The sequence below is a fragment of the Ptiloglossa arizonensis genome, chromosome 2 (genome assembly GCF_051014685.1).
Source record: "Ptiloglossa arizonensis isolate GNS036 chromosome 2, iyPtiAriz1_principal, whole genome shotgun sequence".
NCBI classification, from domain to species: Eukaryota; Metazoa; Arthropoda; class Insecta; order Hymenoptera; family Colletidae; genus Ptiloglossa; species Ptiloglossa arizonensis.
The window spans coordinates 26,687,870-26,708,119 of record NC_135049.1 but is presented as its reverse complement, the minus strand read 5'-3'; the positions used below and the strand labels follow the sequence as shown (position 1 = coordinate 26,708,119).

Here is a 20,250-nt window from a genome sequence, read left to right as displayed (position 1 = left end):
CGTTACTTTATTTTATGAACGGGTAAATTTCTTGTTCGAACGTTACAGGAATTTTTTCATTTCGTCAAATTATGAAAAAAAAAAAAAAAAACGCACAGCGCGTGGATTTTGCGTCAACAGAACCTCACCTCTTCCAAGAACAACAATTCTTACCCGCTCCTCGATACGTTCTCTACGTGGGACACTTGTAAAAATTCCATGATAAATAGAAAATAAGAAATCACAAGAAACACCAAAGGTACCGTAAAAAGTAACGTAATCAATACTACACGGAAGATTGAAAAACGCGCAGACAACAAAGAAGTACATTTACACGTAATAATTTCAATATCCACAACAGTTATCAAACTTATTAAACCCATCGAAGTTATCAAAATCATCGAAATAATTCGCCTCGGTGTTCGAATTCGAAACGCTGTAAACCGTACGAAAATAATTGAAATTACCCAAATATTTTCACATACATTCGATCGGTGTCCACTGAGAACAACAACGAAAAAATAAAAAATAAAAAATAAAAAAGAACGATCGAAACGTATTACTTCCCGAAAAAAAAAAATGGTGCTCCAATTATCGAAGAATCCGCGCTCGGATTCTGCATACTCGAGCGGAGATAAACACGCGGCCTTGAGGCCTGCACTCCTTGCAAAACACACGGCCGGGGTTGACCAACCGGTCGAAAATCTGAACAGCCAGTTATCCTGGTGTACACCTTTCGCAAGATCCGGGAGCGTTGCTGATCATTTATCCCTGACGTCAGTTCTCGAAAGCGTTCGCGCGAGCCAGGCAGCTGGAGGAAGTTCCGACGAAAGGTTGGGAAAGGTTCGGTCTGACGTCATGCTGTAATGACTTCAATTCCTTAAATTACAACTCTGCCTCACCTACCCCTCCCCTTATCCCCCCGTCTGGCTCCCAGTTGGTAACACGGGGCCCCGGACGATTGTTCGATTTCACTGGCAATCGGCGAAATCGTGCTCGCGATACCACCAGCTCCGGCACGGAGCGAATCGAATCGCTGGTACCTTGGTTCCAGGCTCGTGGATCTACGGATAGACGCCACTTGCATCACAGTGGCGATTATTATGACGAGTTTATGGCTCTCGGTCGTTGGAAAATATAATGGAACGATTTATTTCGCGCGAGAAACGAAAAAGTCCAACGATTCTATCGCGTTGCGAAACCACCAGTCGGTTCGAAGAGATTCCGCGGATCGATCGTACGACCGATACTTGGAAATTAGGTTCAACGGGCATTACGGTTGCGGGTCGTGCGACGCGAAACCATCTCAAAATAATCGATGGTGGACCGTCCATCGACGATACTGTACGTTGGAAAGTACAGGGTAGAGAAGATCTTTTCCAAATGGGGAATTTTTCGAAATGGAGATGTTCTCGAAATGGAGAATTTTTAGAAATTTCAATGGATGAGTGAAATAACTAAAGGATCTGTAGGCAAGATTCTTTCGAAATGGAGAATTTTTCGAAATTTTAATGGATAAGTAAAATAACCAATGGGTCTGTGGACAAGATTCTTTCGAAATCGAGAAATTTTCGAAATGAAGAATTTTTCGAAATCTCAATGGATAAGTAAAATAACCAAAGGGTCTGTAGACAAGATTCTTTCGAAATGGAGAATTTTTCGAAATCTCAATGGGTAAATAAAATAATCAAGGAGTTTCTAGACAAGATTTTTTTAAAATGAAGAATTTTTCGAAATCGTGAATTTTTCAAAATCTCAATGGATAAGTAAAATAATCAAAGGGTCTGTGGACAAGATTCTTTCGAAATCCAGAAGTTTTCGAAATGGAGAATTTTTAGAAATTTCAATGGATGAGTGAAATAACCAAAGGGTCTGCAGACAAGATTCTTTCGAAATGGAGAATTTTTCGAAATCGAGAAGTTTTTCGAAATGGAGAATTTTTTCGAAATCTCAATGGGTAAATAAAATAATCAAGGAGTTTGTAGACAAGATTTTTTCGAAATCTCAATGGATAAGTAAAATAACCAAAGTGTCTGTAGACAAGATTCTTTCGAAATCGAGAAGTTTTCGAAATGGAGAATTTTTCGAAATCTCAACGGATAAGTAAAATAACCAAAGGGTCTGCAGACAAGATTCTTTCGAAATGGAGAATTTTTTCGAAATGGAGAATTTTTCGAAATCTCAATGGATAAGTAAAATAATCAAAGGGTCTGTGGACAAGATTCTTTCGAAATGGAGAATTTTTCGAAATCTCAATGGATAAGTAAAATAACCAAAGGGTCTGTGGACAAGATTCTTTCGAAATGGAGAATTTTTCGAAATCTCAATGGATAAGTAAAATAACCAAAGGGTCTGTGGACAAGATTCTTTCGAAATCCAGAAGTTTTCGAAATGGAGAATTTTTCGAAATCTCAATGGATAAGTAAAATAACCAAAGGGTCTGTGGACAAGATTCTTTCGAAATGGAGAATTTTTCGAAATCGAGAAGTTTTTCGAAATGGAGAATTTTTTCGAAATCTCAATGGGTAAATAAAATAATCAAGGAGTTTGTAGACAAGATTTTTTCGAAATCTCAATGGATAAGTAAAATAACCAAAGTGTCTGTAGACAAGATTCTTTCGAAATGGAGAATTTTTTTGAAATGGAGAATTTTTCGAAATCTCAATAGATAAGTAAAATAACCAAAGGGTCTGTGGACAAGATTCTTTCGAAATGGAGAATTTTTCGAAATCTCAATGGATAAGTAAAATAACCAAAGGGTCTGTGGACAAGATTCTTTCGAAATGAAGAATTTCTCTAAATCTCTTCGCGAAAGAAATGGGATCGAATGGAACGCACGTGCGAATCGAATCGCGTGCAAATGCAACTCGACCTTAGTGCATTCGTCGATCTATGGATAGACTGTTGCATCACGGTGGCCACCGTTCGGTACGACGAGTTCACGCACGTCGGTTATTAGAAAATATCACGATTTGTTATTTAGAGAATGATTCGTCTCTGTGAACGGTAAAATATTAGTTTGTATCGCGAGAGTAAAAATCGAGGAGAATTAAGTTTCCGCAATTTGAGATGCAATTTTGGGAAGATTTCCTCGAACTTGTGATCTTCGACGCGGTGTTCTCATCGAACCTTCAAATTTATTTACTTGAATCGAAAAATGAAACGTATCGTATACAGAATAATCTACTATGGAAATGCAAGGATAGGTGAGAAACACGTGACCGCGATATCTACGAAACGTCTCTGGTAAAAACAAACAAATACGCGTCGCAATTGTTCAATCGCGTGCACTTAAAGGCGATGAGTCGAACGAGCAGGAGAATAAATAGTATATTTCACGGACAAACACCGATTGTATAAAATCTTGTCCAACGATGGAAATCGAGTCGCGAGACCCGGTGCTGCATACACACGCTGGTCGTTAGCGCATACGTCGATCTATGGATAGACATTTGCATCACAGTGGCGATTATTATGATGAGTTGTACCGGCCGGCCATTAGAAAAACAAGCGTTGCGTCATACGAGGAAGGCCTCTCGGTTATTTTCTGCGGCGTCGTACCCGCTCGGGCGTTTCTTTTTTTTTTTTTTTCATTTTTTTTCTTTTTTTTTCACGGCGAACGATACGTTCGAAGCTTTTCGTCGGGTGTTCGAGTATCGGCGCGAACTCGGGGCGAACGACACATGGGGAAACTGATATCTGCGCGAAACTTTCGACCTCTTTCGCTGAAACTGCTGCGTAGGTTGCAATCATCCGCGCGCGTCTCTAAGCGAACATAATCTCGCGCGACTGATGAGTAGGAAATATACACGCGCGATAGAGTGAGTGAGTGAGTGAGTAAGTGAGAGAGAGAGAGAGAGAGAGAGAGAGAGAGAGAGAGAGAGAGAGAGAGACTCAACCAACGTTTAGGGTTGCGATTCACGAGTACACGTTTGGAAATTTAGCAAAAGTTTATCCTCCCGAAGGAACCGATAACGCGAGTGCGTTATTTTATGCACTTTTTGCATTCCATGCATTTTATGCACTTTATACACTTTATGCACTTTATGCACTTTATGCACTTTATGCACTTTATGCACTTTATGCACTTTGTGCACTTTATGCACTTTATGCACTTTATGCATTTTATGCATTTTATGCACTTTATGCATTCGATGCACTTTATGCATTTTGGGATTTGTTCCTATTTTGATCGAACCCGATAGACGAATAACAATACCGAGGATCGAGACTTGGATAAGTGAAAACGAATTGGTAATTTCAGGGTGCAAACCCTTAAGGACGAAACCCTTAACCTTCTTAGAAGGGGAGAAAGTGATATTTGGGAATATTTGTTTGGCGACAGGTAACGCCTTCTATAAAGATTTTGTAAGTGTGTTCAAAGTAGATATTGTGAGCATTATTCGTGCCAATTTTCGACAATACACGTTGACATCTATAGGTGTCATCGTCCACTGTTCTCGTATAGCACACTACCGGAATATTCCCAGCCATGTGGAGTGAATTTCTCCAGATTGGTACACGATTGAATACGATCAGACTTTTCACAAGCTAGATAAATATCGTTATCTAACCGTCTGTATCTATCTAGCTGTACAGCTATTCAGATATCTAACATCACCAAGCTATCGAGCCACTTACTCTTCGGAGACTTCTCGGAAAGTGTGAGAAAACAGGCTTCCCTTTAAAGACTTTGGAATACGTGGATATCGAGACTCGAAGAATTGAATACGTGTTTCGGGACGTGAATCGAGATTCGATGACGTCAGTAGCTAACATGACGCAAGTTTTCTATGCTCCAGGCCTCGGATGACGTTTGTACTGACGAAAGATCACGTTGGATCTTCGAATAGAAATATTCACTCAGATGGGTTACAATGCTTCCCTTACCTATCCAATTTTCCCTTAAATTGACTCAAATTGATCCATCTAAAAACATTCGTGTCTCACATTGACACTCTTAAAGACCACCAGATACAAACCTGACAATTTCAAAAGAATTGTTTCGCTCGTACGATGAATCAAGAAACCCCTGACCAAGCTAAATGACCAACGTATCGACGGAACGCGTTTCCAAATGGGCACGACTTACACCCGGAAGTGTCGAACGGTATTGGCGGAAATCGTGTCTCCCAACTTTGGTAAGTGACGCGTCGCAACCTTCGCGCAGGAAACGTGACACGCGGAAAACCTCTCGCGGACAAGTCACGAACGATCATGGGAACATATATATATATTTCGACTCTGTCCTCGAACGACTCGTGTCAAATATTTGTAAACAAGTACAGAGCAGAGAGACGATTCCGGTAGAGTGTATAATCGATTCAACGGTTTCGCTCGTTACCGAAAATGTGGTTCAAGAGTGACCTTTGTCATTGCCTTCCAGGCACAATGGTGATTCAGTTCATCCTTCGACACGCTCGTACCTTGCCTCCAATGACAGCTCCTTTTCCACGAGATAACGCACGCTCCTTTTTGGTATTCCGTGTGTACACACATTGTATCGCGTTCCGTTTACTCATTTTACATCGACTCGCGGCTCGAGACGGCGTAGCGAGCTAAAAAAGAAAATGAAAAAAAAAAAAGAAGAAATACTCGGAGAACAAAGGGTACCGTAAAAGCACGCGCCAAACGCGAAGCACGGTGCGTTTCGCTTCGAAAATTCCCAGAATCGAAAGAAAGAGAAACGATTTCTCCTGAATGTTCCATCTTTCGAAGATTCTAAAGAAACGAGATGTGTATATATATTTATGCACACGTATACACGATGATAAGAAAACACGAAGTACAGTGTGGAAGAAGTTCGAACCGCTTCCAAGGCTCTGGGAAACGAAACGGTGTCGCAATGTTTAATTCTATGAAATTAACGATAACGAATCATTAGCTCGTCGCTAATCACTCGTATACACCAGATCAGCGTGAATTTCTCTTAATGCTTTGTTGACTATACAATATAGGGGAAAGATAAACGGTTACAGACGCTGCCACTTATCGCGGCGTATCGTCCGGGAGAAAGATATTGAAAAGAAAAAAAAAAGAAGAAGAAGAATAAGAAGAAAAAGAACGAAGAATTAATTGTTACGTAACCAAGGACATTCACACGTAGAATATATCTTGCCTCGGGGCTTTACTTCCTGAGATAAAACGTGCAATAAATATCGTAAGCCGTAATTGCGAACGGAGAGCGTCTACGAGGATCCTGACTGTGCAAGGAAGCATGATTTTTCGGGAAACGAGGATTACGGGATTATTTTTCGTATCGACGAAAGAACGTACGCGAACCTGCGCGATAAAATAATCTCCAGCTTGGATCGCGAGACTCGCTACTCGATGGCTACTATTCCCCTGTAAAGTGATTAAAGAAAGAAGAAAGAAAAAAACTTGAAACGCGAGCAGCTGCGATAAAACGAGTCGCAACTCGGTACGTGCAAGACACGTTACCCAAGTTAATGGCTACTACCTGTTTACAAAGTAACAAAACATACGCAATCGGTTGCAGCGAGACAATCTCTACCTTGGATCGCAGACATGCTACCGCATCAATGGCCACCGGGGCTTCCACGCATTAATTAAATCGCGCGACCACGCGCTCTTATCATCGATAATTATTACTCGACGGCGAACCACAACGAAAGAAAAACGGAATCGGTCGCGATAAAAACGATCCGGACCGCGAGACACGTTACTGAACCAACCGATCGCAAACCTACAAAATTGCATTCCCCGTTTGCTCGCGGATTAAACAACGAACCAAACGCAACGACACGATCTCTAGTCAATAGAGATCCAGTCAAACAACGAGACAAGACACGGTCGCTCAACGAAACCGATTTCCACGAATGGAATTTAATTTCGAGCGATGGTGCTCGTCGGCAATTACCCCGTCAGTTTACCCCGAGCATCGTAACAAGCATAAATCCTTCACAAAACAATCCTTAAATCACAAGACACGAAGACATGCTAGAAAAACCAACGACCACCGAACCGCCACGTACCGATTCAACGCGATCTCGGACCGCAAGCTCTCGTTCTTCGTTAATTACTAGCTCCTCGTCTGGCAACGAATCGTACGCGATCGCTCGCTCGTGAACGATCACCGACATCTCGTATCACAAGTGATCGTACCTACGCGTGAATGGCCGGCGAGAATCCACTCGAAGTAAAAGAACAAACGCAAAACGATCGTGGCGAAACACGACCTGCATCTTGGACCGGAGCACGACGGGCCACTGCGTCAACGCCAACCGCCGCGAACACGAAAGACGCAGTACCATAACTGCCGGCTGCCAAGCGGTCGGTCGTATAGTTGCGCAATCTTAAAAATAAATGCGATCGGTCGCGGTGAATCGATCGACGACTGATCGCGGTGCTCTCTTCTCGTGGCTTATCTAAATAGGGCACGGAATCGGTGGTCTCGTCTCACAGGACGTTCATCCAGATGGCCCGTGGATCCGAACGCGGTCTCGTGGTACGATTTCTTTGTTCGAACGAGTCTATTCCCGATCCAGCGTCATTGGCCGGCTGCCGACGCTAATGGCGCAACTGCGTAATCGCGTTTCCACGTGCAGGCTGCACCTGAACGTGAGTAACGTACGTCTGCTAGGGAAACGGGCATGCAGGAATCTAGCAACGCCGGCCAACAGATATCCTTCCAATCGTTCGAAAGGACAAAGCCTGGAGGAGCACAGCTGAGGCCCCCGGTTGCATCGAGGTTGCGTCAGGGATTTCGCGCAGCCGGGACACGATCTTTCACGGTGGTTGGCTCGAGCTGCGGTACCCCGCAGCCCTCGAGAATCCTACCACCGCAGAACTACCGAAACGGTTGCAACAAACCGTGAAAGTTTCCAACATCGACCACCATTTCCCGATCTCGTTCGATTCCCAGGTCCACCAGGTGACAAGTTTACATTTCGCGTGGTTTTACAGCCGATCGGTGATTCATTGCCACGTAGGAGGGGCTTTTTTTCGTATCGTTGCAAGTGTATATCGAGCGGTGGTAAGAGGTATGGTGGAAGTATGAGAGGAAGAGTTATTTTTGGAGAAGAATTGTAAAAATAGGCTCTTGAGAATGGGAACAATGTGCGTAGGAAAGAAGGGCGAGAAGAATAGTCGGTGAGGTGAGTTTTCTTTTCGAAGGTAACGATTTGAAATAGTACGGGTGGAAATGTGGGAGGAAGTGGGAGGGGTGAACGGAAGTGTGTGAAATTTAGAGATGGATGAGTGTGTGTAAGTGTGTATTTTTGATGAGGTGATTTTTTGAATAACGAATTGAAATGGTACGGGTGGAAATGTGTGAAGAAGTGGGGAGAGATGAATGGAAGAGTGTGAAATGTAGAGAAGAATGAGTATGTATAAGTGTATATAGTTGATAAGGTGATTTTTTGAAAGTAACGAATTGAAATGATACGGGAGAAAATAAGTGAAGAAGTAGGGAGAGATGAATGGAAGAGTATGAAATATAGAGAAGAATGAGTGTGTATAAGTGTGTATAGTCGATGAGGTGATTTTTTAAAGGTAACGAATTGAAATGATACGGAAAAATGATATAGAAAATAAGTGAAGAAACGGGGAGGGAAGAGTATAAAATATAGAAAAGGATGAGTGTGTACAAGTGTGTATAGTCGATGAGGTGATTTTTTGAAGGTAACGAATTGAAATAGTACAAGAGAAAATATGTGAAAAAGTGGGGAGAGATGAACGAAAGAGTATGAGACATAGAAAAGAATGAGTACGTATAAATAGTAAAATAGTTGGTATCGTCGATCCTCAATTGTTTAAATTGCACTCTTAGCGAACCTGATACGGGAACACGCTTCGTGCCGCTAGAATGCTACCAAGGAGTAGCAACAGTTTTATCTGTTCACTTTTCGCGAAACTTTCGTAGATCGAAAATTATAAAATTTAATCAAGGAACGCCACTGTTCCTAATTCTGATCGCTTCGTTGCAGACAATTTCGCGCCCGACCGCGGAAAGTTTTCACCGATGCCCGCACCGAAAATTTTCCACGCGGGATCGGCTCATTTATTTACCAAAGTCGTGATCCCGAATTAATTCGCCCAGACCTGGCGCAAAATAAGGAAAATATTTTTGCGCGTTACCCGGAGAAACGGTTTCTGCACGGTTGGTCCGCGTACGCTTCCAAATCCCGTACACATTTACATACACCTCTTTCGGTTGTTTGCTCTCGGTCTACCTTTAAAAGTTTTCGTCAACACGGTAAGTCCTAGTCAAAGTTTGGCGCGAAGCAGCTGCGACTGGTGTATTATCCGTTTCTTCGGGACACGGTTCAAAGTCGAGGACAAGCAACTCGAGAATTTACGGAGGATCAGGCAAATCGAGACAACACCGAGCTACGACGTACTGCGCCGAGATGAGAAGTTGGCCGGTGTGTTTCTCATCGTCGAGCTACGATACATGATCCCGTTCGTTCGTATCACCGTTTATCCGTGTATCCTGTACTTACGATCGTGACGCAAAGCGTACGTTTACAGAGAAGAAATCACGATATAACCGATCCAAACCACTGGCCAATTTCCCATTTTGGCACAGTACGTTTCTAACTGGGGTCTCAACCTACAATAGAATCTCAAACTGTTGATCCATCTACTCTGTAGTTATGATCGTGTCATAAATCGTACGTTTTCAGAGAAGAAATTAACAGATCCAACCCGCTGGTCAATTTCTCATCTTGACACAGTACATTCCTAACTGTAATATCAACCTACAATAGTATCTCAAACTGTTTATCCATCTACTCTGTAGTTATGATCGTGTCATAAATCGTACGTTTACAGAGAAGAAATCAACAGATCCAAACCTCTGACCAATTTCTCATCTTGGCACAGTACATTTCTAACTGTGGTCTCAACCTACAGTAGATCTCAAACTGTTTATCCATCTACCCTGTACTCATGATCGTGTCATAAATCGTACGTTTACAGAGAAGAAATCACAATATAACCGATTTAAGCCGCTGGCCAATTTCTCATCTCGACACAGTACATTCCTAACTGTAATATCAACCTACAATAGTATCTCAAACTGTTTATTCATGTACCCTGTACTTATGATCGTGTCATAAATCGTACATTTACAAAGAAGAAATTATAATATAACCGATTTAAACCGCTGGCCAATTTCTCATCTTGGCACAGTACATTTCTAACTAAGGTCTCAACCTACAATGGTATCTCAAACTGTTCATCCATATACCTTGTAGTTATGATCGTGTTACAAAGCATTCGTTTACAGAGAAGAAATCACAATATAACCAATCCAACCCGCTGGTCAACTTCTCATTTTGACACAGTACATTCCTAACTGTAATCTCAACCTACAGTAGTATCTCAAGTTATTCATTCGTGTACCTTGATAATAGTTATGATCGTGTCACAAATCGTACGTTCACAGAGAAGAAATCAACAGATCCAACCCGCTGGTCAATTTCTCATTTTGACACAGTACATTCCTAACTGTGGTCTCAACCTACAGTATTATCTCAAACTGTTTATCCATCTACCCTGTAGTTATAATCGTGTCACAAAGCATACGTTTACAGAAAAGAAATCCCAATATAATCGATTTAAGCCGCTGGCCAACTTCTCATCTCGGCACAGTACATTTTTAACCGTGATCTCAACTCGCAGTACCTCGAACCGGTATGAATAAAAATTCCATATAATCACCGTGATTAATAAACAGCGAGAAACAAATAACGGCTCATTTTACGACGAAGTCGCTTCTTCGAGTGCGTTTATTACGTCGTTACTTTTCAGACGCGGTGCGGTCGTATCCAAACGAAGAACTCCTCCGAGCCATTATTTATCCATCGGTGGGTACTATCTCGCGTTGTAGAAAATGACCAATGTCGCTCGAAGGCTATCAGCTTTTCGATCGGTATTGTTTCAAATCAATCGTATCCGACAATAAACTACGTTCGTGAAAAGAGGAAATGATAATGCAAAGTTCACGTAGATAATTGCTGTTTGTTCCGAGATCAAGGAGACGCTAGATAATTATAATCGATGTTTCGCAGTGTTCCTTCCCTCTCGTGACAAACAAACAAACGGACCGATCGTTGCACGCGCGCGTTTCACGAGAAGAGAAACGAAAAAAGCAGAAGAAAAAAAAAAAGAAGAAGAAGAATAAAAAAGGCTCTCTCGACTGTGCAAGCGTACCGGTCACTCGAGACACAGACTTTGCCTTTGGGATTAGTCAAACTTAGTGGTCGGCTTACGTTCACTCATTGACGACTGCAAAGTAAGCATTTACGTCCCGACACCACGGGAATTTAGGACTATGCCCCGGTCAAATTTAGTCTTGTCGAAATCTTAGTCAGCGAACCCTGCGACGCTCGAGTTATTTTACGACCAAGTCCCTCAACGAGGAGCGGAGTTTCCAACCGTTTCGTCCACGGAGCACGATTCTTACAAAAGTGAATGATTTATTCCCCGAGGGTGCATCCCGAAAAAAAGATTTCTTTTTATTAAGTTACGAAATTAGACACCGAGGACATGACACACGGTCGATCGAACGACGATCCTTGCGAGTTGTGTATTTCCGAATTGTGTTAAGGAATGTGAATCAATTTGGAAATTATCATTCCGAAGAATTGACATTCGAATCCCCGACATTGTAGTCACGTTAAAAAATTGTATTTAGACGTTAAAAAGGGACGTATGAAATATTTCCAGGTATAAATTACAATTTAATTCCAAGCTAACGATACAATGCAATTTGAAACGGAAACTCCGCTCGATTTCACAAAATTGGAAAAGTTAATGTAATACGTAATAACGCGCGGCTCGATTGTCGAATATCGAATATCGTGTATTGATAATTGAATAATTCAATGCTTGCAAGCTTGTATTCTCGTGGAAAAAAAAAAAGAATTATACGAACAACGATCACGTTCAAACGATCCTCGGTGATGGGATAATTGTTTGTAATTATTCGACGATAAAGTTATTTCTATTAATCGCGTTGTAGAAATTAGCGAAGTATCTTATCGCGAGCTATTCGTGGATGAAAATTGAAGCAGTAATTCAGAAAGGTTAAATGTTTCAACTTTCGAGATGACAAAGCGAGATAGTGGAACCGATCGGTTCGATAATGTTTAATTGGGGAAATTCTTAATTGATACTGAATACAATTAACTGCATAAATTTTTATCTAACTATCTACTAACAGTGAAACTTGATTAGCAGATATACGATCTCGCGTACTTATTGATTAATCTGATACTTAAAAGTCAATTTTATTTTCAAATTGAGATCCCTGCTAGAAGTGTGAAGATATTTTCGCTCGACCTTAGGCTGACGGCACACGTTAAATAGATATATAAATACTTATCTGGAAGGTTCATTGCTAATGTGTTTCTATAACTGTGCCTTCGGTGTCAGGGCTTAAGAGCTCGGGCCAGATAACGAAAGTTCTCCGTACAACGGTTGGACATTTTAAAAATAAATTAGGTATCGAGCGTGAAGAAGTGAAAATTGTTTTCAACGACAATAGTAGATGGAAAATTGTAATCGTAACGTTGAAAACAATCCGTGACTTCGAAGAAAGGACCAGTACACAGGAACTCCTCGATAAAAGTCGCAAAATCGAGTCCATTCGAAGACTTATAACGAATATTAACGTAACGACCTTTAATATAAAACAGTGCTGTCAATTACGATTGAAATCGATATAATTAAAAGTATCCCGAGGAAGATCGTATTTTGTCTCGTTTTAATCGTGAAATCTTCACCGATCCATTGATAACGTAGTCGTGAAGATACATTAACAATAAAATTTTAATTTCCATTGGCGGATGAAATTCAATCTCGCACGCGTATCTTATCGTTCTCACTGCTAGCCACTCGATTAATGCATAAACATAAACTGTAGTGGGGAATGGTTCGGGAACTTTTATCGAGATAAAGCACCGTACTCTTAACGAGGAATTCGTTGAAAGTCAACATTTCTTTACACCTAAGAGTCTCAAATCGATCCTACGACTGTCCGTTGATACGTTCTACACAAAAGAGGAGAATTCGATTACGGTAATTATTATTAGCTAAACTATTTATCACCGAACCACGTGTAAGTGTCGGCCTGTCATAAAATTACAATATTCAAATTGAATACGTTAACCTTGCGCTCGACAAAGTGTCTTTGCAGACGCATAAAAAGAGTCACAGTTCAATCGGAAAGCGTTTCTTGCAACCGCGAAGTCCAGCTTCCTTGGCACGAGGGGTTAATCCTTGCGATGATCCAGGATTATACGTAATCGCTTCCAAAGCGTTAGAACCGGTTGTTAAAAGAGATAGAAGGATTCGAAGTAACATTCCTTCGAAATAAAGTATCCTCCGGAACGTTGCGAGGGTACTACGTCATATTCGTTCCCGTACGCGGACGCCAGATACTTACATATTTTTTTTTTTTTTTTTTTTTATCAAACGAGAATCGACGATCGATCGAAACGACTTGTTAACGTCATTCCTGTTTACGGCGACCGAACGTGCCGCGAGATTGGTATCTGACCAACGATAACGCACCGTTCTCGCTCGATGCATCACGATTTGTGCAAACAAGATCGGGGTTTGTCCGTATCCTCTCGCGACAGCCAGGATAAACGCGAAACGGTTCTCTTCCTGCGCGCGCAGCACGACACCGGGAGGAGTGCGCACGCGCAGGACGAGAACGAGAGGAGTGCGCACGCGCAGGACTAGAACGAGATCCGACTCCGATTCCACGAACAGCGCACACGGGCCCGGTCTAGCGGGAAAACGAAAGGAAGTGCGAATTTTTAGGTTACCTCGAAAGCAATTTAAACAATTACGTAATCGCGCGCACGGAAAAACCTGCGCATCTAGAACCCGTGTAACCGAACGGGATAGATTCTGTAACGTTAAATCGAACATATACGAAGAAGTTCGTTTGTCACCGTGAATACGTATTTCTTTTCTCGATAGTCGAGTTTCGCGTTCATTTTACCGTTTAAAGGTAAAGTAAGTACTTTGGGTAAAAGTATCGAATAAAATTGAACGTTAAATAGTACTCTAACCGTATATCTTTCTTTTCTTTTATATTTCGTTCGCGTTGAACGAAACTCGTGCAATTCGAGTGTCTCGCGAATCGAAGATCGGTTACGTTCCAATAAGGAGACACATTGTCTTTCGATTAATAACGAAAACGTACGGAGCTTAGAAACAGATTGTCACTCGCAACGGTGATCTTTCCAAGCAACTTGTAGTTCTTCCAGGTGGTCGCGACGATGAACAAAAAACGATACCAAAGACCCTCGATTTCGTACACGGGAGAGACGTCTCGTTGTAAATATAAATTCAACGAATATCGGTTGACCGTTCGATAACGAGAATAGCCGCGACGCATTCGAGCTGATTACCCGTCGCGATAAGATCTACACAAAAGACGACCTCGACGGTTGGATTAAATCCAGAAGAACGAAAACAATAGTCTATGAAATCGTATCGAGATTATCGCCCGATCCGGCCCAAGAACTGCTAGATGTCGCGATCGGTGACGTTTCATCGCGCGAAAACGAGAAACGAACAATTTATTTATTCCATTCCACGGTACTTCTCGCCACCTCGATAAAAGGAAGGGCGGTTACCGCGCGGAGCGGATAAAAATACGTGGCCGAAAAACTCAAGAGAGTGACGCTACTTTTCGCGGCTCGACTCGACTCGAGATCTCGAACGTTTCTTGCATCGATATCGAAACGAGTCTCGGGGAATTTTCACGCGAGAATTATCTCCCGATAAAACCGTACGTGAACGCGAACGACAACGAAACATCGAGCAACGTGGCGCAACGGATCACGAATTCGTGGATAATTGAAGAAACGACGCGAAACCACTTCCGTTCGCATTTTCCAAGAATGTAACTCTTCGAGATCATTTTTCGGAGCAGTGTACTCGAGTACATAATCGTCTACGTAGTTATTTATATATATTGTTAACACTAGGTTTACGGACATCTCTTGCGTGAAATTGACGCGTATCAAATAGAAATACCGTATAGAGAATTATAAAATTAGAAAGCTTCGAAGAAAATGAATTTCGATAGATATTTGTCTCGTTAGATGGATAAAAGTCGGTACTAGTGACCGAAGAATAATGTAAACGGTATTCGTAATTTTTCTCGTCGATAGAAATGCGTTAAATTAACGTGTCCTGTAAACCTAGTGCTAATGGAAAATTGACGAATTTGTTACGAGTTTGCGAAACAATTCCGTTGCGGTGGACTCGTTTGAAAAGTAATCGATAAATTCGCGAAAGTCGAACTTTCGGCGAGTTTCGAGGCATCGACGAGATCGAATGGAGCGAAAATTGCTATAATAACGATGATCGGATAAAAAGCTGCTCCGATACGAGCGATCGGTAATCGTTCGGAATCGTCTGCTTCTCGAGATCCTCGATCGCAAATATTTCTCGTTAATACGTTCGAGGAGGAATGTTCGTCGAAAGTTGCTGGAAGAAGCACGGGACGTTGTCTTAATTGTTTAAGTTCGTTGGAGAAGTTTCGAATCGCCGACCAGAATTTACTATCAATTTTATACTTACCACGGGGAATTAAACGCGCTTCGAGTAACTGGGTCGTTTGGACCACCCTCGAAAAAACGTAAAAGAAACACAAAGTCTGGTAACGTGTAAGATACTTAACTCTCGTGTATCGAGAAGAAGAAAATGGAAAGAAAGAAAAAAAAATATGAAATTATCGCTTACGAAGCTTCGCAGGTTTGTTTTTACCCCGTTTATGAATTACGAAGTTCATAAACGGGGGAAATTAAAGACCACGGTTTAGAGGGTCTAATAACCGCGTGGATGTTCAACGTGTATACACGGTGAACAATGTAGGTTGAAAGATTCAAATTCTTTTGAGTTCGCAAGAATTCGCATCTATTCGCAGCATCGGTGGCAAGTCGCTCGGATAGCGATCGATCTTATTCGAAATGTTCTCTACTCGTGTAACGCGATCGATATAAATTTCTTACGTACAATCTACTAAAAGTTTGATACAAGAATGTAATTTATTACAAGAATCGTTCCAAGTGTTCTTCACTTTTCCCCGTTTCGTTCTCCTCCTCTTTGGGTTTTTCCTAAATAAGTAATTCTACGTATGAGAGTAACGTTAATACTCGTAGAAAATAATCGATCACTCGCGAGTTGCGATGGGATTGAAAATGGATGACTGAGAACGGACAAGTGTATTCTAAATGATAGTCGGAACAATGTTAATGTTCTAAATGAACGTAAAGATTGAAAAAAAAAGAAATTTTTAAACTCGTTTGGAGAGACTTGTTCGAACACGTGAGAATCGAACAATTGAACGTAAAACGTTGGCAATCTTCTAAATGAACGTAAATATTGAAGAAAAAAAAACAAAATTTTTAAATCTGTTCGAAGAGGTTTGCTCGAACACAAGAGAATCGAACAATGTTAATCTTCTAAATGAACGTAGAGATTGAAAAAGAAACAAAATTTTTAAACCCGTTTAAAGTGACTTACTCGAACACGTAAGAATCGAACAATGTTAATCTTCTAACTGAACGTAAGTGTTGAAGAAAATAAAATTTTTAAACCAGTTCGAAGAGGCTTGCTGGAACACATGAGAATCGAACAATGTTAATCTTCTAAATGAACGTAGAGATTGAAAAAAGAAACAAAATTTTTAAACCCATTTAAAGTGACTTACTCGAACACAGAAGAATCGAACAATGTTAATCTTCTAAATGAACGTAAATATTGGAAAAAAGAAACAAAACTTTTAAACCCGCTTAAAGTGACTTACTCGAACACGTAAGAATCGAACAATGTTAATCTTCTAAATGAACGTAAAGATTGCAAAAAAGAAACGAAATTTTTAAACCCGTTTAAAGTGACTTACTCGAACACTGAGAATCGAACAATGTTAATCTTCTAAATGAACGTAAATATTGAAAAAAACAAAATTTCTAAACCCCTTTGAAGAAGCTTGCTTGAACACGTGAGAATCGAACAATGTTAATCTTCTAAATGAACGTAAATATTGAAGAAAACAAAAATTCTTAAACCCGTTCGAAGAGACTTGCTCGAATCCAAGAGAATCGAACAATGTTAATCTTCTAAATGAACGTAGAGATTGAAAAAAAGAAACAAAACTTTTAAACCCGTTTAAAGTGACTTACTCGAACACTGAGAATCGAACAATGTTAATCTTCTAAATGAACGTAAAGATTGAAAGAAAAGAAACCAAATTTTTAAACCCGTTCGAAGAGACTTACTCGACCACGTGAGAATCGAATCGCGGGAACGCGGTGGTCCCCCGTGTTTCAGAATTATATTGTCCCGGATGGAACAAAGAGCAGCATCGAGGCACGGTTTCAGTGTACGTCTTATCTCGAAGAAAATATTTTTCTCCTGTTATCGAGGCCGGTATCGGTGCGTCGCTCGGCACGAGTGACGACGATCGCGACAAGGGAAACAGAAGCGGGGTAGAGGCTGATCGTTCAGCTGCCGGCCTGGATTGTTCCTCCCGGTAGAAACGGCGATCGGTGTCACTGTGTCGAGCTTGCTACCGGTGACGTCACTCCTCAACACCGTCAACAATCCCCCCACCGTGCACCGCCGCGACGCTATCCACGACACTTACTTACGACAATGAATAAGGAACGAACACGAGCGATTAGCAGCTGTGGCAGATAATGTTGCGGCGTGTACGCAAAAACCGGCTCCTACGGACAACCAAGCGCGCGTTTACTCATTCTACTGACCCCTCCTCGAGCCATTTAGACATTTCGCGCGGAAAAGATGCTGGCCGACCCACAAAACGGGACGACGAAACGAATTACCCTGTTAACGATCGACTTGGCCAAACGAGAGTCAACATTCGTGATCGTGGATCGACACTCGTCGATCGAACGTCACTTTGCAACGTTCATCGACGAGCGTGGTATGGATGTGACGTGGAATGGTGCTCGATCGACTTTAACTTAATTGTCGATTATCGTTCTCGTAGATGGGTCCCGTTGGGATAGGTGAGGAGAGAAGATTAGTCGATCGAAGGAGAGGTCTCTTGTTCCAGTGTCGGTGTATTATACTGGGGTTGGTTGGACTGCTGGAGGATTTATGTATATTTGTTATTTACTGTTCTTTTTGTCAGTGAGAATCGTTTTCAGATAGATAGTGAGAGAAAAACAAGGCGATGGGGTGGATAGATCAATTGGAAGTATTTATTTCTTGTGTGCTTAAGTTGGAGTATTCTATCAAGGTGACTTGAATTGCTGAAAGATTGATATCTACTTATTATTTGCTGTTCTTTTTGTCAATGAGAATCGTTTTCAGATAGATACTGAGAGAAAAACAAAACAAAACATTACTGAGGGTAAATAGATCAATTGGAAGTATTTATCTCTTGTGTGCTTAAGTTAGGGTATTCTATCAAGGTGGCTTGAATTGCTGGAGAATTGATGTCTACTTATTACTTACTGTTCTTTTTGTCAATGAGAATCGTTTTCAGATAGATAGTGAGAGAAAAACAAAACAGTGGCATGGATAGATCAATTGGAAGGAGTATTTATCTCTTATGTGCTTAGATTGGAGTATTCTATCTAGGTGGCTTGGACTACTGGAGAATTGATATCTACTTATTACTTACTGTTCTTTTTCTCAATGAGAATCGTTTTCAGCTAGATACTGAGAGAAAGACAAGGCAATGGAATGGATAGATCAATTGGAAGGAGTATTTATCTCTTATGTGCTTAGATTGGAGTATTCTATCAAGGTGGCTTGGACTGCTGAAGGATTGATGTCTACTTATTACTCACTCTTCTTTTCGTCAATGAGAATCGTTTTCAGATAGACACTGAGAAAGAAACAAAACGTGGATAGATCAATCGTAAGTATTTATCTCTCGTGTCCCCAAGTTGGAGTACTCGATCGAAGTAACACGGCCCGATACACCAATATCAACTTCGATCCTGGGTTATCGTTTTCCATAGCTATCGCTAGTTTTCTACTAGGTGCAGGGAGGAGAAGTCGGTAACGGGGGTAGGTCAATCGACGTTGTAGGTGCCTCTCGCATTCCAGTGTCGTAGTATCTTATTGCAGCGACATGGACCGCTCCGGTGCCGGATGAACTTCGACCTAATTATTAATTAATGTATCTGTGGGCAGCTGTCATTTTCGAATACCGTGCCCGGAGAGAAACGAACGAACCAATAGCGGCGCTCAATTGATAGAGTTGTTGGCCGCTGGGCTCCCGGGTTGGACCGTTTCATCGACACGAACGATTCTGGTACACGACGATGATGATGAGCATCGACTTAATTACTAATTAATTTCCCCGTGGATGGTACTCGTTTTCGAATGGCAGAGCTAACCGGTCGATCGCGTAGACGGGTCAATTGATCGTGTGCGCGTCTTCTGCTCGGCGTATACTTTCTCGTGGAACGATGAACTTAATTATCGATTGAAATTGAGGAACTGGCTGACTAACGGGGCTGTGGGAGCGTTCACATTTCGTACGGTATTTCCCTTTCGGTTTCGTTCGTTTAGAATGTATGCAACGAGCCAGCTCGTATGGTCGGATGTACCGCGAGGAGGACGACCGATTAAATGAATCGACTTTCGCAACGCGTTCGTCGATTAAAAGTGCCGGCAGTGACGGTAGACTTGTCGCGAGTGCTCGAACGAAATCTCGCAAGAGAGAGAGATAGATAGATAGAGATAGAGATAGAGATAGAGAGAAAGAAAGAGAGAGAGAGATAGATAGATAGATAGATAGATAGATAGATAGATAGATAGATAGATAGATACATAGATAGATAGATAGATAGATAGATAGATAGATAGATAGATAGATAGATAGATAGATAGATAGATAGAGAGAGAGAGAGATCCACGTCGTTTCGCGTTCCGTTCCGAAGCGATCTATTCTTCAAACGAATGGTGACGTTGAAACGAACTCTGCACTAGCAGAGAGTGACGAGCGAGCGGCAATTCCTCTCGCTGTGCCCGCGCGCGGCCTTAACGCTCTTGTCATCGGCTCTTCCTACTCTTTGTGCGTCATTGTGCGGGTAACACGTCACACGCCGCTCGTGGAAATCGTCCGCCACCGTTGTTGTTGAAATTTTACCAGCTCGAAAACGAAGGTCCGCCGGCCGCCTTAAATTTATCAAGTGTGTCACGATCACCGCGCGAATTCGAGAAACATCGCCCGAGGTGGACTCGCGCACCGGATATCGCGCACACCTACCCCCCGATCGTCCGTTTCGACGTTGG

At 41.7% G+C, this 20,250-nt stretch overlaps 1 protein-coding gene and 1 long non-coding RNA gene across 6 annotated transcripts in view; one reads left to right on the top strand and one right to left on the bottom strand.

Annotated features, from left to right (window-relative positions):
* Glut4ef (Glucose transporter 4 enhancer factor) overlaps window positions 1–20,250 on the bottom strand; it is a 171,201-nt gene that overhangs the window by 137,621 nt on the left and 13,330 nt on the right. The window contains exon 1 of one of the 5 annotated variants that reach the window (XM_076304332.1): window positions 6,975–7,300. The exons of 2 other annotated variants lie outside the window; for them this stretch is intronic. In XM_076304332.1, the coding sequence (XP_076160447.1) occupies window positions 6,975–7,082 (108 nt within the window). In that variant the 5' untranslated portion in view covers window positions 7,083–7,300. Of the gene's footprint in view, window positions 1–5,346; window positions 5,621–6,974; window positions 7,301–20,250 lie in introns of those variants that run through there. 2 more of the 5 variants (XM_076304334.1, XM_076304331.1) reach the window with 2 other exon arrangements.
* LOC143143270 (uncharacterized) lies at window positions 7,275–11,101 on the top strand. The gene is made up of 2 exons (XR_012991071.1): window positions 7,275–8,096; window positions 10,391–11,101. It is a non-coding gene; the product is annotated as an uncharacterized LOC143143270 (long non-coding RNA).